General features: G+C 31.4%; 1 protein-coding gene across 1 annotated transcript in view; it reads right to left on the bottom strand.

The window, feature by feature from the left end:
• Window positions 1-20,646, bottom strand: part of LOC139501187 (uncharacterized) — a 27,266-nt gene extending 6,620 nt beyond the window's left edge. The window contains exon 1 of the mRNA XM_071290182.1: window positions 18,368-20,646. Within this exon, the coding sequence (XP_071146283.1) occupies window positions 18,965-20,164 (1,200 nt within the window). The 5' untranslated portion in view covers window positions 20,165-20,646 and the 3' untranslated portion in view covers window positions 18,368-18,964. The remainder of the gene's footprint in view (window positions 1-18,367) is intronic.
• Between the last annotated feature and the right edge of the window lie 320 nt (window positions 20,647-20,966).

The raw sequence follows: 20,966 nt of genomic DNA, 5'->3' as shown, positions 1-20,966 counted from the left end.
TGTCCAGATTGAAAGAAACAATAGAAATTACACTTGAGAGTTATGATATCAATGAAAGGCATGAATATTCTCCCCATTTACATCACATTTTACACATATTTCTTCTCATAATGTATAAAATCATATGAAAAAATGGATTACCTCCCTTTGACGGAGTGTTTTTTTTAGATGTGTTCCCCATGTTAAGTTGTAGAACAAGTGGTAAATAAGCACTTTTCTAGTATTTTAACACTCGAATAATCTGACCGCATGAAGGTATTCATTTATTTTTACATAACGCTTTGCGTTTCTTTATTTAAAGAATATACTAGACAAGTTTTCATGATAACAGGTCCGTCATCTATGAAACAAGTGTTAAAATGTTTGTAATTGGATTTTTAAGTTAAATTATTGCTTTTAAATACTTTAAATTGTTACTTCAATCTTCAAATGTAAATTTTGGTCATACCTAATCTTATTTTTTCATATTTGGCACTTTTTTCTACTTCAGTTCTAGCTGTCTAGTTTTGGCGAAGAACCCATCCTGATGTCCGGGTTACAGGAATTTCTGCAGAGTGATTGTCAATGACATTTTGTGAAATTTACAAGTAATTAAAACACAGATTTAGTATAATGAAACATAATTGTTGTTTTATTTGGTATGAAACTGCTTAAAAAAAACCTTTGAAAAGTCTTTTTGTGGTCTTTTCATGGTATTTAACCAAACACTTCCATATAAGGAAAAAAACTAACTAAGAGTACACCAAGACTTTAGTTTCTAGATGTACTTGCAATACTACTCAAAGCAAACACAGAAAACAATTCATATTTATTAAACATAGTATTTTACACCATTCTTTTAAAAACAGTCAATGCCCAACTGTATATACCAAATATACATTGGCCGCAGTATGGGCTGTAGTATAAATTTTGCTCTATCTTTACAAATTCAGCATTTTTGAAGGTTGTATTGAAACTGGAACTTGAAAATTGGATACATTACATGTTTATTACAAAAAAAGATGGAAAAGAAGTAAAGAAGTCTCTTATAGGGGTAAATTCAGTAAATAAATATACGTCATCAGGGACCGCCCATTTAGGGGAGAGCTTTCTGTATAACACTGAAGTTATATGGTCTTCTGATTGGCAGATAATGTTTGTAATAAATATTTTTTGGTAGATGGATCAAAACTAGAGTTGAAAAAAATTAAAAAATAAATGCTGAATGTACTAATTTTTTTCCCTTCAGGGTTGAAAAGTAATGGGGGTCTGTATGGGAATTCAGTGCGAATCTACATTGTTTGTAAACAAGGCCATGTGAATGCCCAAAAATGCCGCATGACCCTATGTTTTTATTGTTGCAAAAGATAGGGCTACATTTGTACTTTCATGAATGATATATGAAAGATTTTAATTTTTAAAGGTAAATCAGGTATAAATTTATTTCCACACATAGATTAGCATTAAAGTCAATGGGACATTTTTTACTGAATTTACCCCTATAGGAAAATATGCACTTTTTCACTGTACTTGTCCAAGGCCACACAATAATCACAAAACTCATTTCCTGTAAATGTTCATGTAAAGGAAGGATTTTGGAACCATTTAAAGCTGTTTTTTACACAAATTTCTATCTTTAACTGCGGCTATCCAGGATGCACTCAGTGTACAGTGAGAGAAGCATGAAGTATATTTTAAAAATCAGTTTTGTGTCCAGATTGAAAGAAACAATAGAAATTACACTTGAGAGTTATGATATCAATGAAAGGCATGAATATTCTCCCCATTTACATCACATTTTACACATATTTCTTCTCATAATGTATAAAATCATATGAAAAAATGGATTACCTCCCTTTGACGGAGTGTTTTTTTTAGATGTGTTCCCCATGTTAAGTTGTAGAACAAGTGGTAAATAAGCACTTTTCTAGTATTTTAACACTCGAATAATCTGACCGCATGAAGGTATTCATTTATTTTTACATAACGCTTTGCGTTTCTTTATTTAAAGAATATACTAGACAAGTTTTCATGATAACAGGTCCGTCATCTATGAAACAAGTGTTAAAATGTTTGTAATTGGATTTTTAAGTTAAATTATTGCTTTTAAATACTTTAAATTGTTACTTCAATCTTCCAAATGTAAATTTTGGTCATACCTAATCTTATTTTTTCATATTTGGCACTTTTTTCTACTTCAGTTCTAGCTGTCTAGTTTTGGCGAAGAACCCATCCTGATGTCCGGGTTACAGGAATTTCTGCAGAGTGATTGTCAATGACATTTTGTGAAATTTACAAGTAATTAAAACACAGATTTAGTATAATGAAACATAATTGTTGTTTTATTTGGTATGAAACTGCTTAAAAAAAACCTTTGAAAAGTCTTTTTGTGGTCTTTTCATGGTATTTAACCAAACACTTCCATATAAGGAAAAAAACTAACTAAGAGTACACCAAGACTTTAGTTTCTAGATGTACTTGCAATACTACTCAAAGCAAACACAGAAAACAATTCATATTTATTAAACATAGTATTTTACACCATTCTTTTAAAAACAGTCAATGCCCAACTGTATATACCAAATATACATTGGCCGCAGTATGGGCTGTAGTATAAATTTTGCTCTATCTTTACAAATTCAGCATTTTTGAAGGTTGTATTGAAACTGGAACTTGAAAATTGGATACATTACATGTTTATTACAAAAAAAGATGGAAAAGAAGTAAAGAAGTCTCTTATAGGGGTAAATTCAGTAAATAAATATACGTCATCAGGGACCGCCCATTTAGGGGAGAGCTTTCTGTATAACACTGAAGTTATATGGTCTTCTGATTGGCAGATAATGTTTGTAATAAATATTTTTTGGTAGATGGATCAAAACTAGAGTTGAAAAAAATTAAAAAATAAATGCTGAATGTACTAATTTTTTTCCCTTCAGGGTTGAAAAGTAATGGGGGTCTGTATGGGAATTCAGTGCGAATCTACATTGTTTGTAAACAAGGCCATGTGAATGCCCAAAAATGCCGCATGACCCTATGTTTTTATTGTTGCAAAAGATAGGGCTACATTTGTACTTTCATGAATGATATATGAAAGATTTTAATTTTTAAAGGTAAATCAGGTATAAATTTATTTCCACACATAGATTAGCATTAAAGTCAATGGGACATTTTTTACTGAATTTACCCCTATAGGAAAATATGCACTTTTTCACTGTACTTGTCCAAGGCCACACAATAATCACAAAACTCATTTCCTGTAAATGTTCATGTAAAGGAAGGATTTTGGAACCATTTAAAGCTGTTTTTTACACAAATTTCTATCTTTAACTGCGGCTATCCAGGATGCACTCAGTGTACAGTGAGAGAAGCATGAAGTATATTTTAAAAATCAGTTTTGTGTCCAGATTGAAAGAAACAATAGAAATTACACTTGAGAGTTATGATATCAATGAAAGGCATGAATATTCTCCCCATTTACATCACATTTTACACATATTTCTTCTCATAATGTATAAAATCATATGAAAAAATGGATTACCTCCCTTTGACGGAGTGTTTTTTTTAGATGTGTTCCCCATGTTAAGTTGTAGAACAAGTGGTAAATAAGCACTTTTCTAGTATTTTAACACTCGAATAATCTGACCGCATGAAGGTATTCATTTATTTTTACATAACGCTTTGCGTTTCTTTATTTAAAGAATATACTAGACAAGTTTTCATGATAACAGGTCCGTCATCTATGAAACAAGTGTTAAAATGTTTGTAATTGGATTTTTAAGTTAAATTATTGCTTTTAAATACTTTAAATTGTTACTTCAATCTTCCAAATGTAAATTTTGGTCATACCTAATCTTATTTTTTCATATTTGGCACTTTTTTCTACTTCAGTTCTAGCTGTCTAGTTTTGGCGAAGAACCCATCCTGATGTCCGGGTTACAGGAATTTCTGCAGAGTGATTGTCAATGACATTTTGTGAAATTTACAAGTAATTAAAACACAGATTTAGTATAATGAAACATAATTGTTGTTTTATTTGGTATGAAACTGCTTAAAAAAACCTTTGAAAAGTCTTTTTGTGGTCTTTTCATGGTATTTAACCAAACACTTCCATATAAGGAAAAAAACTAACTAAGAGTACACCAAGACTTTAGTTTCTAGATGTACTTGCAATACTACTCAAAGCAAACACAGAAAACAATTCATATTTATTAAACATAGTATTTTACACCATTCTTTTAAAAACAGTCAATGCCCAACTGTATATACCAAATATACATTGGCCGCAGTATGGGCTGTAGTATAAATTTTGCTCTATCTTTACAAATTCAGCATTTTTGAAGGTTGTATTGAAACTGGAACTTGAAAATTGGATACATTACATGTTTATTACAAAAAAAGATGGAAAAGAAGTAAAGAAGTCTCTTATAGGGGTAAATTCAGTAAATAAATATACGTCATCAGGGACCGCCCATTTAGGGGAGAGCTTTCTGTATAACACTGAAGTTATATGGTCTTCTGATTGGCAGATAATGTTTGTAATAAATATTTTTTGGTAGATGGATCAAAACTAGAGTTGAAAAAAATTAAAAAATAAATGCTGAATGTACTAATTTTTTTCCCTTCAGGGTTGAAAAGTAATGGGGGTCTGTATGGGAATTCAGTGCGAATCTACATTGTTTGTAAACAAGGCCATGTGAATGCCCAAAAATGCCGCATGACCCTATGTTTTTATTGTTGCAAAAGATAGGGCTACATTTGTACTTTCATGAATGATATATGAAAGATTTTAATTTTTAAAGGTAAATCAGGTATAAATTTATTTCCACACATAGATTAGCATTAAAGTCAATGGGACATTTTTTACTGAATTTACCCCTATAGGAAAATATGCACTTTTTCACTGTACTTGTCCAAGGCCACACAATAATCACAAAACTCATTTCCTGTAAATGTTCATGTAAAGGAAGGATTTTGGAACCATTTAAAGCTGTTTTTTACACAAATTTCTATCTTTAACTGCGGCTATCCAGGATGCACTCAGTGTACAGTGAGAGAAGCATGAAGTATATTTTAAAAATCAGTTTTGTGTCCAGATTGAAAGAAACAATAGAAATTACACTTGAGAGTTATGATATCAATGAAAGGCATGAATATTCTCCCCATTTACATCACATTTTACACATATTTCTTCTCATAATGTATAAAATCATATGAAAAAATGGATTACCTCCCTTTGACGGAGTGTTTTTTTTAGATGTGTTCCCCATGTTAAGTTGTAGAACAAGTGGTAAATAAGCACTTTTCTAGTATTTTAACACTCGAATAATCTGACCGCATGAAGGTATTCATTTATTTTTACATAACGCTTTGCGTTTCTTTATTTAAAGAATATACTAGACAAGTTTTCATGATAACAGGTCCGTCATCTATGAAACAAGTGTTAAAATGTTTGTAATTGGATTTTTAAGTTAAATTATTGCTTTTAAATACTTTAAATTGTTACTTCAATCTTCCAAATGTAAATTTTGGTCATACCTAATCTTATTTTTTCATATTTGGCACTTTTTTCTACTTCAGTTCTAGCTGTCTAGTTTTGGCGAAGAACCCATCCTGATGTCCGGGTTACAGGAATTTCTGCAGAGTGATTGTCAATGACATTTTGTGAAATTTACAAGTAATTAAAACACAGATTTAGTATAATGAAACATAATTGTTGTTTTATTTGGTATGAAACTGCTTAAAAAAACCTTTGAAAAGTCTTTTTGTGGTCTTTTCATGGTATTTAACCAAACACTTCCATATAAGGAAAAAAACTAACTAAGAGTACACCAAGACTTTAGTTTCTAGATGTACTTGCAATACTACTCAAAGCAAACACAGAAAACAATTCATATTTATTAAACATAGTATTTTACACCATTCTTTTAAAAACAGTCAATGCCCAACTGTATATACCAAATATACATTGGCCGCAGTATGGGCTGTAGTATAAATTTTGCTCTATCTTTACAAATTCAGCATTTTTGAAGGTTGTATTGAAACTGGAACTTGAAAATTGGATACATTACATGTTTATTACAAAAAAAGATGGAAAAGAAGTAAAGAAGTCTCTTATAGGGGTAAATTCAGTAAATAAATATACGTCATCAGGGACCGCCCATTTAGGGGAGAGCTTTCTGTATAACACTGAAGTTATATGGTCTTCTGATTGGCAGATAATGTTTGTAATAAATATTTTTTGGTAGATGGATCAAAACTAGAGTTGAAAAAAATTAAAAAATAAATGCTGAATGTACTAATTTTTTTCCCTTCAGGGTTGAAAAGTAATGGGGGTCTGTATGGGAATTCAGTGCGAATCTACATTGTTTGTAAACAAGGCCATGTGAATGCCCAAAAATGCCGCATGACCCTATGTTTTTATTGTTGCAAAAGATAGGGCTACATTTGTACTTTCATGAATGATATATGAAAGATTTTAATTTTTAAAGGTAAATCAGGTATAAATTTATTTCCACACATAGATTAGCATTAAAGTCAATGGGACATTTTTTACTGAATTTACCCCTATAGGAAAATATGCACTTTTTCACTGTACTTGTCCAAGGCCACACAATAATCACAAAACTCATTTCCTGTAAATGTTCATGTAAAGGAAGGATTTTGGAACCATTTAAAGCTGTTTTTTACACAAATTTCTATCTTTAACTGCGGCTATCCAGGATGCACTCAGTGTACAGTGAGAGAAGCATGAAGTATATTTTAAAAATCAGTTTTGTGTCCAGATTGAAAGAAACAATAGAAATTACACTTGAGAGTTATGATATCAATGAAAGGCATGAATATTCTCCCCATTTACATCACATTTTACACATATTTCTTCTCATAATGTATAAAATCATATGAAAAAATGGATTACCTCCCTTTGACGGAGTGTTTTTTTTAGATGTGTTCCCCATGTTAAGTTGTAGAACAAGTGGTAAATAAGCACTTTTCTAGTATTTTAACACTCGAATAATCTGACCGCATGAAGGTATTCATTTATTTTTACATAACGCTTTGCGTTTCTTTATTTAAAGAATATACTAGACAAGTTTTCATGATAACAGGTCCGTCATCTATGAAACAAGTGTTAAAATGTTTGTAATTGGATTTTTAAGTTAAATTATTGCTTTTAAATACTTTAAATTGTTACTTCAATCTTCCAAATGTAAATTTTGGTCATACCTAATCTTATTTTTTCATATTTGGCACTTTTTTCTACTTCAGTTCTAGCTGTCTAGTTTTGGCGAAGAACCCATCCTGATGTCCGGGTTACAGGAATTTCTGCAGAGTGATTGTCAATGACATTTTGTGAAATTTACAAGTAATTAAAACACAGATTTAGTATAATGAAACATAATTGTTGTTTTATTTGGTATGAAACTGCTTAAAAAAACCTTTGAAAAGTCTTTTTGTGGTCTTTTCATGGTATTTAACCAAACACTTCCATATAAGGAAAAAAACTAACTAAGAGTACACCAAGACTTTAGTTTCTAGATGTACTTGCAATACTACTCAAAGCAAACACAGAAAACAATTCATATTTATTAAACATAGTATTTTACACCATTCTTTTAAAAACAGTCAATGCCCAACTGTATATACCAAATATACATTGGCCGCAGTATGGGCTGTAGTATAAATTTTGCTCTATCTTTACAAATTCAGCATTTTTGAAGGTTGTATTGAAACTGGAACTTGAAAATTGGATACATTACATGTTTATTACAAAAAAAGATGGAAAAGAAGTAAAGAAGTCTCTTATAGGGGTAAATTCAGTAAATAAATATACGTCATCAGGGACCGCCCATTTAGGGGAGAGCTTTCTGTATAACACTGAAGTTATATGGTCTTCTGATTGGCAGATAATGTTTGTAATAAATATTTTTTGGTAGATGGATCAAAACTAGAGTTGAAAAAAATTAAAAAATAAATGCTGAATGTACTAATTTTTTTCCCTTCAGGGTTGAAAAGTAATGGGGGTCTGTATGGGAATTCAGTGCGAATCTACATTGTTTGTAAACAAGGCCATGTGAATGCCCAAAAATGCCGCATGACCCTATGTTTTTATTGTTGCAAAAGATAGGGCTACATTTGTACTTTCATGAATGATATATGAAAGATTTTAATTTTTAAAGGTAAATCAGGTATAAATTTATTTCCACACATAGATTAGCATTAAAGTCAATGGGACATTTTTTACTGAATTTACCCCTATAGGAAAATATGCACTTTTTCACTGTACTTGTCCAAGGCCACACAATAATCACAAAACTCATTTCCTGTAAATGTTCATGTAAAGGAAGGATTTTGGAACCATTTAAAGCTGTTTTTTACACAAATTTCTATCTTTAACTGCGGCTATCCAGGATGCACTCAGTGTACAGTGAGAGAAGCATGAAGTATATTTTAAAAATCAGTTTTGTGTCCAGATTGAAAGAAACAATAGAAATTACACTTGAGAGTTATGATATCAATGAAAGGCATGAATATTCTCCCCATTTACATCACATTTTACACATATTTCTTCTCATAATGTATAAAATCATATGAAAAAATGGATTACCTCCCTTTGACGGAGTGTTTTTTTTAGATGTGTTCCCCATGTTAAGTTGTAGAACAAGTGGTAAATAAGCACTTTTCTAGTATTTTAACACTCGAATAATCTGACCGCATGAAGGTATTCATTTATTTTTACATAACGCTTTGCGTTTCTTTATTTAAAGAATATACTAGACAAGTTTTCATGATAACAGGTCCGTCATCTATGAAACAAGTGTTAAAATGTTTGTAATTGGATTTTTAAGTTAAATTATTGCTTTTAAATACTTTAAATTGTTACTTCAATCTTCCAAATGTAAATTTTGGTCATACCTAATCTTATTTTTTCATATTTGGCACTTTTTTCTACTTCAGTTCTAGCTGTCTAGTTTTGGCGAAGAACCCATCCTGATGTCCGGGTTACAGGAATTTCTGCAGAGTGATTGTCAATGACATTTTGTGAAATTTACAAGTAATTAAAACACAGATTTAGTATAATGAAACATAATTGTTGTTTTATTTGGTATGAAACTGCTTAAAAAAACCTTTGAAAAGTCTTTTTGTGGTCTTTTCATGGTATTTAACCAAACACTTCCATATAAGGAAAAAAACTAACTAAGAGTACACCAAGACTTTAGTTTCTAGATGTACTTGCAATACTACTCAAAGCAAACACAGAAAACAATTCATATTTATTAAACATAGTATTTTACACCATTCTTTTAAAAACAGTCAATGCCCAACTGTATATACCAAATATACATTGGCCGCAGTATGGGCTGTAGTATAAATTTTGCTCTATCTTTACAAATTCAGCATTTTTGAAGGTTGTATTGAAACTGGAACTTGAAAATTGGATACATTACATGTTTATTACAAAAAAAGATGGAAAAGAAGTAAAGAAGTCTCTTATAGGGGTAAATTCAGTAAATAAATATACGTCATCAGGGACCGCCCATTTAGGGGAGAGCTTTCTGTATAACACTGAAGTTATATGGTCTTCTGATTGGCAGATAATGTTTGTAATAAATATTTTTTGGTAGATGGATCAAAACTAGAGTTGAAAAAAATTAAAAAATAAATGCTGAATGTACTAATTTTTTTCCCTTCAGGGTTGAAAAGTAATGGGGGTCTGTATGGGAATTCAGTGCGAATCTACATTGTTTGTAAACAAGGCCATGTGAATGCCCAAAAATGCCGCATGACCCTATGTTTTTATTGTTGCAAAAGATAGGGCTACATTTGTACTTTCATGAATGATATATGAAAGATTTTAATTTTTAAAGGTAAATCAGGTATAAATTTATTTCCACACATAGATTAGCATTAAAGTCAATGGGACATTTTTTACTGAATTTACCCCTATAGGAAAATATGCACTTTTTCACTGTACTTGTCCAAGGCCACACAATAATCACAAAACTCATTTCCTGTAAATGTTCATGTAAAGGAAGGATTTTGGAACCATTTAAAGCTGTTTTTTACACAAATTTCTATCTTTAACTGCGGCTATCCAGGATGCACTCAGTGTACAGTGAGAGAAGCATGAAGTATATTTTAAAAATCAGTTTTGTGTCCAGATTGAAAGAAACAATAGAAATTACACTTGAGAGTTATGATATCAATGAAAGGCATGAATATTCTCCCCATTTACATCACATTTTACACATATTTCTTCTCATAATGTATAAAATCATATGAAAAAATGGATTACCTCCCTTTGACGGAGTGTTTTTTTTAGATGTGTTCCCCATGTTAAGTTGTAGAACAAGTGGTAAATAAGCACTTTTCTAGTATTTTAACACTCGAATAATCTGACCGCATGAAGGTATTCATTTATTTTTACATAACGCTTTGCGTTTCTTTATTTAAAGAATATACTAGACAAGTTTTCATGATAACAGGTCCGTCATCTATGAAACAAGTGTTAAAATGTTTGTAATTGGATTTTTAAGTTAAATTATTGCTTTTAAATACTTTAAATTGTTACTTCAATCTTCCAAATGTAAATTTTGGTCATACCTAATCTTATTTTTTCATATTTGGCACTTTTTTCTACTTCAGTTCTAGCTGTCTAGTTTTGGCGAAGAACCCATCCTGATGTCCGGGTTACAGGAATTTCTGCAGAGTGATTGTCAATGACATTTTGTGAAATTTACAAGTAATTAAAACACAGATTTAGTATAATGAAACATAATTGTTGTTTTATTTGGTATGAAACTGCTTAAAAAAACCTTTGAAAAGTCTTTTTGTGGTCTTTTCATGGTATTTAACCAAACACTTCCATATAAGGAAAAAAACTAACTAAGAGTACACCAAGACTTTAGTTTCTAGATGTACTTGCAATACTACTCAAAGCAAACACAGAAAACAATTCATATTTATTAAACATAGTATTTTACACCATTCTTTTAAAAACAGTCAATGCCCAACTGTATATACCAAATATACATTGGCCGCAGTATGGGCTGTAGTATAAATTTTGCTCTATCTTTACAAATTCAGCATTTTTGAAGGTTGTATTGAAACTGGAACTTGAAAATTGGATACATTACATGTTTATTACAAAAAAAGATGGAAAAGAAGTAAAGAAGTCTCTTATAGGGGTAAATTCAGTAAATAAATATACGTCATCAGGGACCGCCCATTTAGGGGAGAGCTTTCTGTATAACACTGAAGTTATATGGTCTTCTGATTGGCAGATAATGTTTGTAATAAATATTTTTTGGTAGATGGATCAAAACTAGAGTTGAAAAAAATTAAAAAATAAATGCTGAATGTACTAATTTTTTTCCCTTCAGGGTTGAAAAGTAATGGGGGTCTGTATGGGAATTCAGTGCGAATCTACATTGTTTGTAAACAAGGCCATGTGAATGCCCAAAAATGCCGCATGACCCTATGTTTTTATTGTTGCAAAAGATAGGGCTACATTTGTACTTTCATGAATGATATATGAAAGATTTTAATTTTTAAAGGTAAATCAGGTATAAATTTATTTCCACACATAGATTAGCATTAAAGTCAATGGGACATTTTTTACTGAATTTACCCCTATAGGAAAATATGCACTTTTTCACTGTACTTGTCCAAGGCCACACAATAATCACAAAACTCATTTCCTGTAAATGTTCATGTAAAGGAAGGATTTTGGAACCATTTAAAGCTGTTTTTTACACAAATTTCTATCTTTAACTGCGGCTATCCAGGATGCACTCAGTGTACAGTGAGAGAAGCATGAAGTATATTTTAAAAATCAGTTTTGTGTCCAGATTGAAAGAAACAATAGAAATTACACTTGAGAGTTATGATATCAATGAAAGGCATGAATATTCTCCCCATTTACATCACATTTTACACATATTTCTTCTCATAATGTATAAAATCATATGAAAAAATGGATTACCTCCCTTTGACGGAGTGTTTTTTTTAGATGTGTTCCCCATGTTAAGTTGTAGAACAAGTGGTAAATAAGCACTTTTCTAGTATTTTAACACTCGAATAATCTGACCGCATGAAGGTATTCATTTATTTTTACATAACGCTTTGCGTTTCTTTATTTAAAGAATATACTAGACAAGTTTTCATGATAACAGGTCCGTCATCTATGAAACAAGTGTTAAAATGTTTGTAATTGGATTTTTAAGTTAAATTATTGCTTTTAAATACTTTAAATTGTTACTTCAATCTTCCAAATGTAAATTTTGGTCATACCTAATCTTATTTTTTCATATTTGGCACTTTTTTCTACTTCAGTTCTAGCTGTCTAGTTTTGGCGAAGAACCCATCCTGATGTCCGGGTTACAGGAATTTCTGCAGAGTGATTGTCAATGACATTTTGTGAAATTTACAAGTAATTAAAACACAGATTTAGTATAATGAAACATAATTGTTGTTTTATTTGGTATGAAACTGCTTAAAAAAACCTTTGAAAAGTCTTTTTGTGGTCTTTTCATGGTATTTAACCAAACACTTCCATATAAGGAAAAAAACTAACTAAGAGTACACCAAGACTTTAGTTTCTAGATGTACTTGCAATACTACTCAAAGCAAACACAGAAAACAATTCATATTTATTAAACATAGTATTTTACACCATTCTTTTAAAAACAGTCAATGCCCAACTGTATATACCAAATATACATTGGCCGCAGTATGGGCTGTAGTATAAATTTTGCTCTATCTTTACAAATTCAGCATTTTTGAAGGTTGTATTGAAACTGGAACTTGAAAATTGGATACATTACATGTTTATTACAAAAAAAGATGGAAAAGAAGTAAAGAAGTCTCTTATAGGGGTAAATTCAGTAAATAAATATACGTCATCAGGGACCGCCCATTTAGGGGAGAGCTTTCTGTATAACACTGAAGTTATATGGTCTTCTGATTGGCAGATAATGTTTGTAATAAATATTTTTTGGTAGATGGATCAAAACTAGAGTTGAAAAAAATTAAAAAATAAATGCTGAATGTACTAATTTTTTTCCCTTCAGGGTTGAAAAGTAATGGGGGTCTGTATGGGAATTCAGTGCGAATCTACATTGTTTGTAAACAAGGCCATGTGAATGCCCAAAAATGCCGCATGACCCTATGTTTTTATTGTTGCAAAAGATAGGGCTACATTTGTACTTTCATGAATGATATATGAAAGATTTTAATTTTTAAAGGTAAATCAGGTATAAATTTATTTCCACACATAGATTAGCATTAAAGTCAATGGGACATTTTTTACTGAATTTACCCCTATAGGAAAATATGCACTTTTTCACTGTACTTGTCCAAGGCCACACAATAATCACAAAACTCATTTCCTGTAAATGTTCATGTAAAGGAAGGATTTTGGAACCATTTAAAGCTGTTTTTTACACAAATTTCTATCTTTAACTGCGGCTATCCAGGATGCACTCAGTGTACAGTGAGAGAAGCATGAAGTATATTTTAAAAATCAGTTTTGTGTCCAGATTGAAAGAAACAATAGAAATTACACTTGAGAGTTATGATATCAATGAAAGGCATGAATATTCTCCCCATTTACATCACATTTTACACATATTTCTTCTCATAATGTATAAAATCATATGAAAAAATGGATTACCTCCCTTTGACGGAGTGTTTTTTTTAGATGTGTTCCCCATGTTAAGTTGTAGAACAAGTGGTAAATAAGCACTTTTCTAGTATTTTAACACTCGAATAATCTGACCGCATGAAGGTATTCATTTATTTTTACATAACGCTTTGCGTTTCTTTATTTAAAGAATATACTAGACAAGTTTTCATGATAACAGGTCCGTCATCTATGAAACAAGTGTTAAAATGTTTGTAATTGGATTTTTAAGTTAAATTATTGCTTTTAAATACTTTAAATTGTTACTTCAATCTTCCAAATGTAAATTTTGGTCATACCTAATCTTATTTTTTCATATTTGGCACTTTTTTCTACTTCAGTTCTAGCTGTCTAGTTTTGGCGAAGAACCCATCCTGATGTCCGGGTTACAGGAATTTCTGCAGAGTGATTGTCAATGACATTTTGTGAAATTTACAAGTAATTAAAACACAGATTTAGTATAATGAAACATAATTGTTGTTTTATTTGGTATGAAACTGCTTAAAAAAACCTTTGAAAAGTCTTTTTGTGGTCTTTTCATGGTATTTAACCAAACACTTCCATATAAGGAAAAAAACTAACTAAGAGTACACCAAGACTTTAGTTTCTAGATGTACTTGCAATACTACTCAAAGCAAACACAGAAAACAATTCATATTTATTAAACATAGTATTTTACACCATTCTTTTAAAAACAGTCAATGCCCAACTGTATATACCAAATATACATTGGCCGCAGTATGGGCTGTAGTATAAATTTTGCTCTATCTTTACAAATTCAGCATTTTTGAAGGTTGTATTGAAACTGGAACTTGAAAATTGGATACATTACATGTTTATTACAAAAAAAGATGGAAAAGAAGTAAAGAAGTCTCTTATAGGGGTAAATTCAGTAAATAAATATACGTCATCAGGGACCGCCCATTTAGGGGAGAGCTTTCTGTATAACACTGAAGTTATATGGTCTTCTGATTGGCAGATAATGTTTGTAATAAATATTTTTTGGTAGATGGATCAAAACTAGAGTTGAAAAAAATTAAAAAATAAATGCTGAATGTACTAATTTTTTTCCCTTCAGGGTTGAAAAGTAATGGGGGTCTGTATGGGAATTCAGTGCGAATCTACATTGTTTGTAAACAAGGCCATGTGAATGCCCAAAAATGCCGCATGACCCTATGTTTTTATTGTTGCAAAAGATAGGGCTACATTTGTACTTTCATGAATGATATATGAAAGATTTTAATTTTTAAAGGTAAATCAGGTATAAATTTATTTCCACACATAGATTAGCATTAAAGTCAATGGGACATTTTTTACTGAATTTACCCCTATAGGAAAATATGCACTTTTTCACTGTACTTGTCCAAGGCCACACAATAATCACAAAACTCATTTCCTGTAAATGTTCATGTAAAGGAAGGATTTTGGAACCATTTAAAGCTGTTTTTTACACAAATTTCTATCTTTAACTGCGGCTATCCAGGATGCACTCAGTGTACAGTGAGAGAAGCATGAAGTATATTTTAAAAATCAGTTTTGTGTCCAGATTGAAAGAAACAATAGAAATTACACTTGAGAGTTATGATATCAATGAAAGGCATGAATATTCTCCCCATTTACATCACATTTTACACATATTTCTTCTCATAATGTATAAAATCATATGAAAAAATGGATTACCTCCCTTTGACGGAGTGTTTTTTTTAGATGTGTTCCCCATGTTAAGTTGTAGAACAAGTGGTAAATAAGCACTTTTCTAGTATTTTAACACTCGAATAATCTGACCGCATGAAGGTATTCATTTATTTTTACATAACGCTTTGCGTTTCTTTATTTAAAGAATATACTAGACAAGTTTTCATGATAACAGGTCCGTCATCTATGAAACAAGTGTTAAAATGTTTGTAATTGGATTTTTAAGTTAAATTATTGCTTTTAAATACTTTAAATTGTTACTTCAATCTTCCAAATGTAAATTTTGGTCATACCTAATCTTATTTTTTCATATTTGGCACTTTTTTCTACTTCAGTTCTAGCTGTCTAGTTTTGGCGAAGAACCCATCCTGATGTCCGGGTTACAGGAATTTCTGCAGAGTGATTGTCAATGACATTTTGTGAAATTTACAAGTAATTAAAACACAGATTTAGTATAATGAAACATAATTGTTGTTTTATTTGGTATGAAACTGCTTAAAAAAACCTTTGAAAAGTCTTTTTGTGGTCTTTTCATGGTATTTAACCAAACACTTCCATATAAGGAAAAAAACTAACTAAGAGTACACCAAGACTTTAGTTTCTAGATGTACTTGCAATACTACTCAAAGCAAACACAGAAAACAATTCATATTTATTAAACATAGTATTTTACACCATTCTTTTAAAAACAGTCAATGCCCAACTGTATATACCAAATATACATTGGCCGCAGTATGGGCTGTAGTATAAATTTTGCTCTATCTTTACAAATTCAGCATTTTTGAAGGTTGTATTGAAACTGGAACTTGAAAATTGGATACATTACATGTTTATTACAAAAAAAGATGGAAAAGAAGTAAAGAAGTCTCTTATAGGGGTAAATTCAGTAAATAAATATACGTCATCAGGGACCGCCCATTTAGGGGAGAGCTTTCTGTATAACACTGAAGTTATATGGTCTTCTGATTGGCAGATAATGTTTGTAATAAATATTTTTTGGTAGATGGATCAAAACTAGAGTTGAAAAAAATTAAAAAATAAATGCTGAATGTACTAATTTTTTTCCCTTCAGGGTTGAAAAGTAATGGGGGTCTGTATGGGAATTCAGTGCGAATCTACATTGTTTGTAAACAAGGCCATGTGAATGCCCAAAAATGCCGCATGACCCTATGTTTTTATTGTTGCAAAAGATAGGGCTACATTTGTACTTTCATGAATGATATATGAAAGATTTTAATTTTTAAAGGTAAATCAGGTATAAATTTATTTCCACACATAGATTAGCATTAAAGTCAATGGGACATTTTTTACTGAATTTACCCCTATAGGAAAATATGCACTTTTTCACTGTACTTGTCCAAGGCCACACAATAATCACAAAACTCATTTCCTGTAAATGTTCATGTAAAGGAAGGATTTTGGAACCATTTAAAGCTGTTTTTTACACAAATTTCTATCTTTAACTGCGGCTATCCAGGATGCACTCAGTGTACAGTGAGAGAAGCATGAAGTATATTTTAAAAATCAGTTTTGTGTCCAGATTGAAAGAAACAATAGAAATTACACTTGAGAGTTATGATATCAATGAAAGGCATGAATATTCTCCCCATTTACATCACATTTTACACATATTTCTTCTCATAATGTATAAAATCATATGAAAAAATGGATTACCTCCCTTTGACGGAGTGTTTTTTTTAGATGTGTTCCCCATGTTAAGTTGTAGAACAAGTGGTAAATAAGCACTTTTCTAGTATTTTAACACTCGAATAATCTGACCGCATGAAGGTATTCATTTATTTTTACATAACGCTTTGCGTTTCTTTATTTAAAGAATATACTAGACAAGTTTTCATGATAACAGGTCCGTCATCTATGAAACAAGTGTTAAAATGTTTGTAATTGGATTTTTAAGTTAAATTATTGCTTTTAAATACTTTAAATTGTTACTTCAATCTTCCAAATGTAAATTTTGGTCATACCTAATCTTATTTTTTCATATTTGGCACTTTTTTCTACTTCAGTTCTAGCTGTCTAGTTTTGGCGAAGAACCCATCCTGATGTCCGGGTTACAGGAATTTCTGCAGAGTGATTGTCAATGACATTTTGTGAAATTTACAAGTAATTAAAACACAGATTTAGTATAATGAAACATAATTGTTGTTTTATTTGGTATGAAACTGCTTAAAAAAACCTTTGAAAAGTCTTTTTGTGGTCTTTTCATGGTATTTAACCAAACACTTCCATATAAGGAAAAAAACTAACTAAGAGTACACCAAGACTTTAGTTTCTAGATGTACTTGCAATACTACTCAAAGCAAACACAGAAAACAATTCATATTTATTAAACATAGTATTTTACACCATTCTTTTAAAAACAGTCAATGCCCAACTGTATATACCAAATATACATTGGCCGCAGTATGGGCTGTAGTATAAATTTTGCTCTATCTTTACAAATTCAGCATTTTTGAAGGTTGTATTGAAACTGGAACTTGAAAATTGGATACATTACATGTTTATTACAAAAAAAGATGGAAAAGAAGTAAAGAAGTCTCTTATAGGGGTAAATTCAGTAAATAAATATACGTCATCAGGGACCGCCCATTTAGGGGAGAGCTTTCTGTATAACACTGAAGTTATATGGTCTTCTGATTGGCAGATAATGTTTGTAATAAATATTTTTTGGTAGATGGATCAAAACTAGAGTTGAAAAAAATTAAAAAATAAATGCTGAATGTACTAATTTTTTTCCCTTCAGGGTTGAAAAGTAATGGGGGTCTGTATGGGAATTCAGTGCGAATCTACATTGTTTGTAAACAAGGCCATGTGAATGCCCAAAAATGCCGCATGACCCTATGTTTTTATTGTTGCAAAAGATAGGGCTACATTTGTACTTTCATGAATGATATATGAAAGATTTTAATTTTTAAAGGTAAATCAGGTATAAATTTATTTCCACACATAGATTAGCATTAAAGTCAATGGGACATTTTTTACTGAATTTACCCCTGTAATTTTTGCTGCTGAAAGCTTTTTTACATACATAACATTTTTTGGCATATTTGTAGTCTAGTTTATCATACTCAGTTATTATCATTGGTTCGATGCGGTTAAGTATGTCTCTAATTTCTTTCTCCTCTTCAAGAAGATGACGGATAAAGTTCTCCACAACATCAGGTCCACGGTATATGACGGGTGGTTTGTCGTATCGCTTATCAATTGACACTCTTTGATATCCAAAACTGTACGGTTCCATTTGTTGGTATGTAGTTGTACTTGACATGTTTGGATTCGGATGACAAGTATCGACTTTCCTTGTTAAACACTCAAAATCAGCATAGATTACAAACGGAATTCGGGCGGTTTTCGCATATTCTTTGAATTCCAGAACTTCTCCCTCCTTGGGAAGTGTAATTTTCTGAAAATCAAATTTTCCACAGTCTGCTTTATGCCTCTCTAGTTTGCATTTATCAGTAAATCCTTGCAAACAAAGATAACAAAAAAAATGTTCTTCGCGATGTTTCTTTGTTCTCGATAAAAACCTGTTAAAGTTGTTTATCAGCATATAGTGACTTTTGTTGTTTTCTTTAAAATATAACATGTTCACATGATGACAAAAGGTTTTCTTTGTGATGTATAACGGGTAGATTTCTCCTTCTTCGTATCCAAAAATGTTACTGAGATAGTGTTATTCTGTTTTTCGAATTGCGATATTTGAGATAACGGAGTTGGATACTCGATACCAGTCATGTTAACCGAGTTAACAAATGGAACATAATTCTCTACGTTTTCTGGATTTCGTTGAAAGTTATGCATACTGGAAAGAACAGTCCATAAAAAACATTTGTTGTCCAAGTTCTGAATGTTGAGTATACAGTTCGATCTTTTGAGTGATGTTGGTAGTTCCAAATAACTACCTCCTTTTAACGGTTTGTACTTTGTGACGCACAGATCGAGTTGTAAAACCTCTTCAAGTTGCCATCCACTCCCATTCTTGATGAATTCTTCGAAAGAAATGAATACTTTTTGAAATCCTTTATTCAACTCATGAGGTATTTCACTAACACCAGATTGTAAAATAGTACTCACTTTACTATTGAAATGCGGTTCAGCTTCGTCGTATTTTCCATCTGGTGAATATTTAATCATTCTTACATGTACACTTATATAAAACTTTATATTATTTCTAAGAAGCCTGTCCTCTAATATTTGCACAATATCCACTTGTTTTTCTTTGAAAAATAACATCAAGTCATATCTTTCTTCGTTGTTGCTGGGTTGTAATTGAATATTTTCCACACCATCGTTCAGAGCTGTTGTTGTTAACGATCTTTTCTCTCTTGCATTGCGTACTCGTTCCTCGGGAAGTTGGTCAACATCTTCTATCCTCTGGCGTTTACGTGGGGGTTGTACGTCATCTTCCTTCTGTACGCTTTTCTTTACATCATGTTTTCTCTTCATATGTTTAGTTAAAACATCTTTTCTTTTCGTGGTGAAACCACAATGTTCACATTCATAGTTTATATTCGAATGGTTCTGTTGATGTCGAATTAAATTATCTTTTCTTGCATACTTCATACCGCATGTTCGGCACTGAAAATTTGATACATTATCTTCATCTCTTACATTGTCATCTTTTCCCGTAGGAGTTTGATCAAGTTGTTTTTCAGTTGGATTTTGCTGTTTAACTGATTGTAGAACTGCATTAAAGTCCTGCGCTGACAGCTGTTGTAACTTCTGTAACACATCATGTGGAATAACTTTTACCAGTTGGTCAATCATATGTTGGTTAAAATTTTCCATCTTGAATGAATGATTGAAACTAGTTCACATTGCATTATATACTAAGGGATGTAAACTTGGATAGGTCAACGTGTATGCCACGTTTACAAGATAATACGTAGGAGGGTAGGGGGGATTAAAAAACATGTCCGTTAATTGTTTTCCCCACCGGATTTTAACGAGGATGTTAAGTACAAGTTAAGAAGATTAAGAGATTAATCCACTTCAGTTAAGAGGATTATAACCAGGATGTTAAGAAGCAGTTAAGAGGATTAGGAGATTAATCCACTTCAGTTAAGAGGATTATAACCCGGATGTTAAGTAGCAGTTAAGAGGATTAAGAGATTAATCTACTTCAGTTAAGAGGATTATAACCAGGATGTTAAGTACCAGTTAAGAGGATTAAGAGATTATAGACCGGATTTAACGTCATAGTTAAGAGGATTAGCTGTGACGTGACTTCCGGTGGCGGGTTGGTGGCGGACTGACCCCATTTCATACTACTTATCTGGTCCTAGGTCCAATGTAGTCCAAATAATTATGCCGTCTAGAAAGGCTATTTTTGATTTTGCTGTTACGCCTGCCTACGTTGAAGGAAGGCGTCGATTTTTTTTTTTTATCAAAAAGTGGTACAAAAACGGCATAATTATTTGGACTAGGTGCAATGGAATTCTATTCAACATGTTATTTACAGCCTCATCCAAGTTGTATAATGTTTCCCTGTACATCAGTAAAATTGTAAGAAATGAAATAAAATGTGGTCACCCAGGAACATAAATATACTGTTCCCAGGGTCACCAAAAATATCTAGAATTAAACTGAT

This window comes from Mytilus edulis, chromosome 1 (assembly GCF_963676685.1).
Source record: "Mytilus edulis chromosome 1, xbMytEdul2.2, whole genome shotgun sequence".
Lineage (NCBI taxonomy): Eukaryota > Metazoa > Mollusca > Bivalvia > Mytilida > Mytilidae > Mytilus > Mytilus edulis.
Note: the sequence above shows the minus strand (reverse complement) of the source record. Positions and strands in the feature narration are given on the sequence as shown.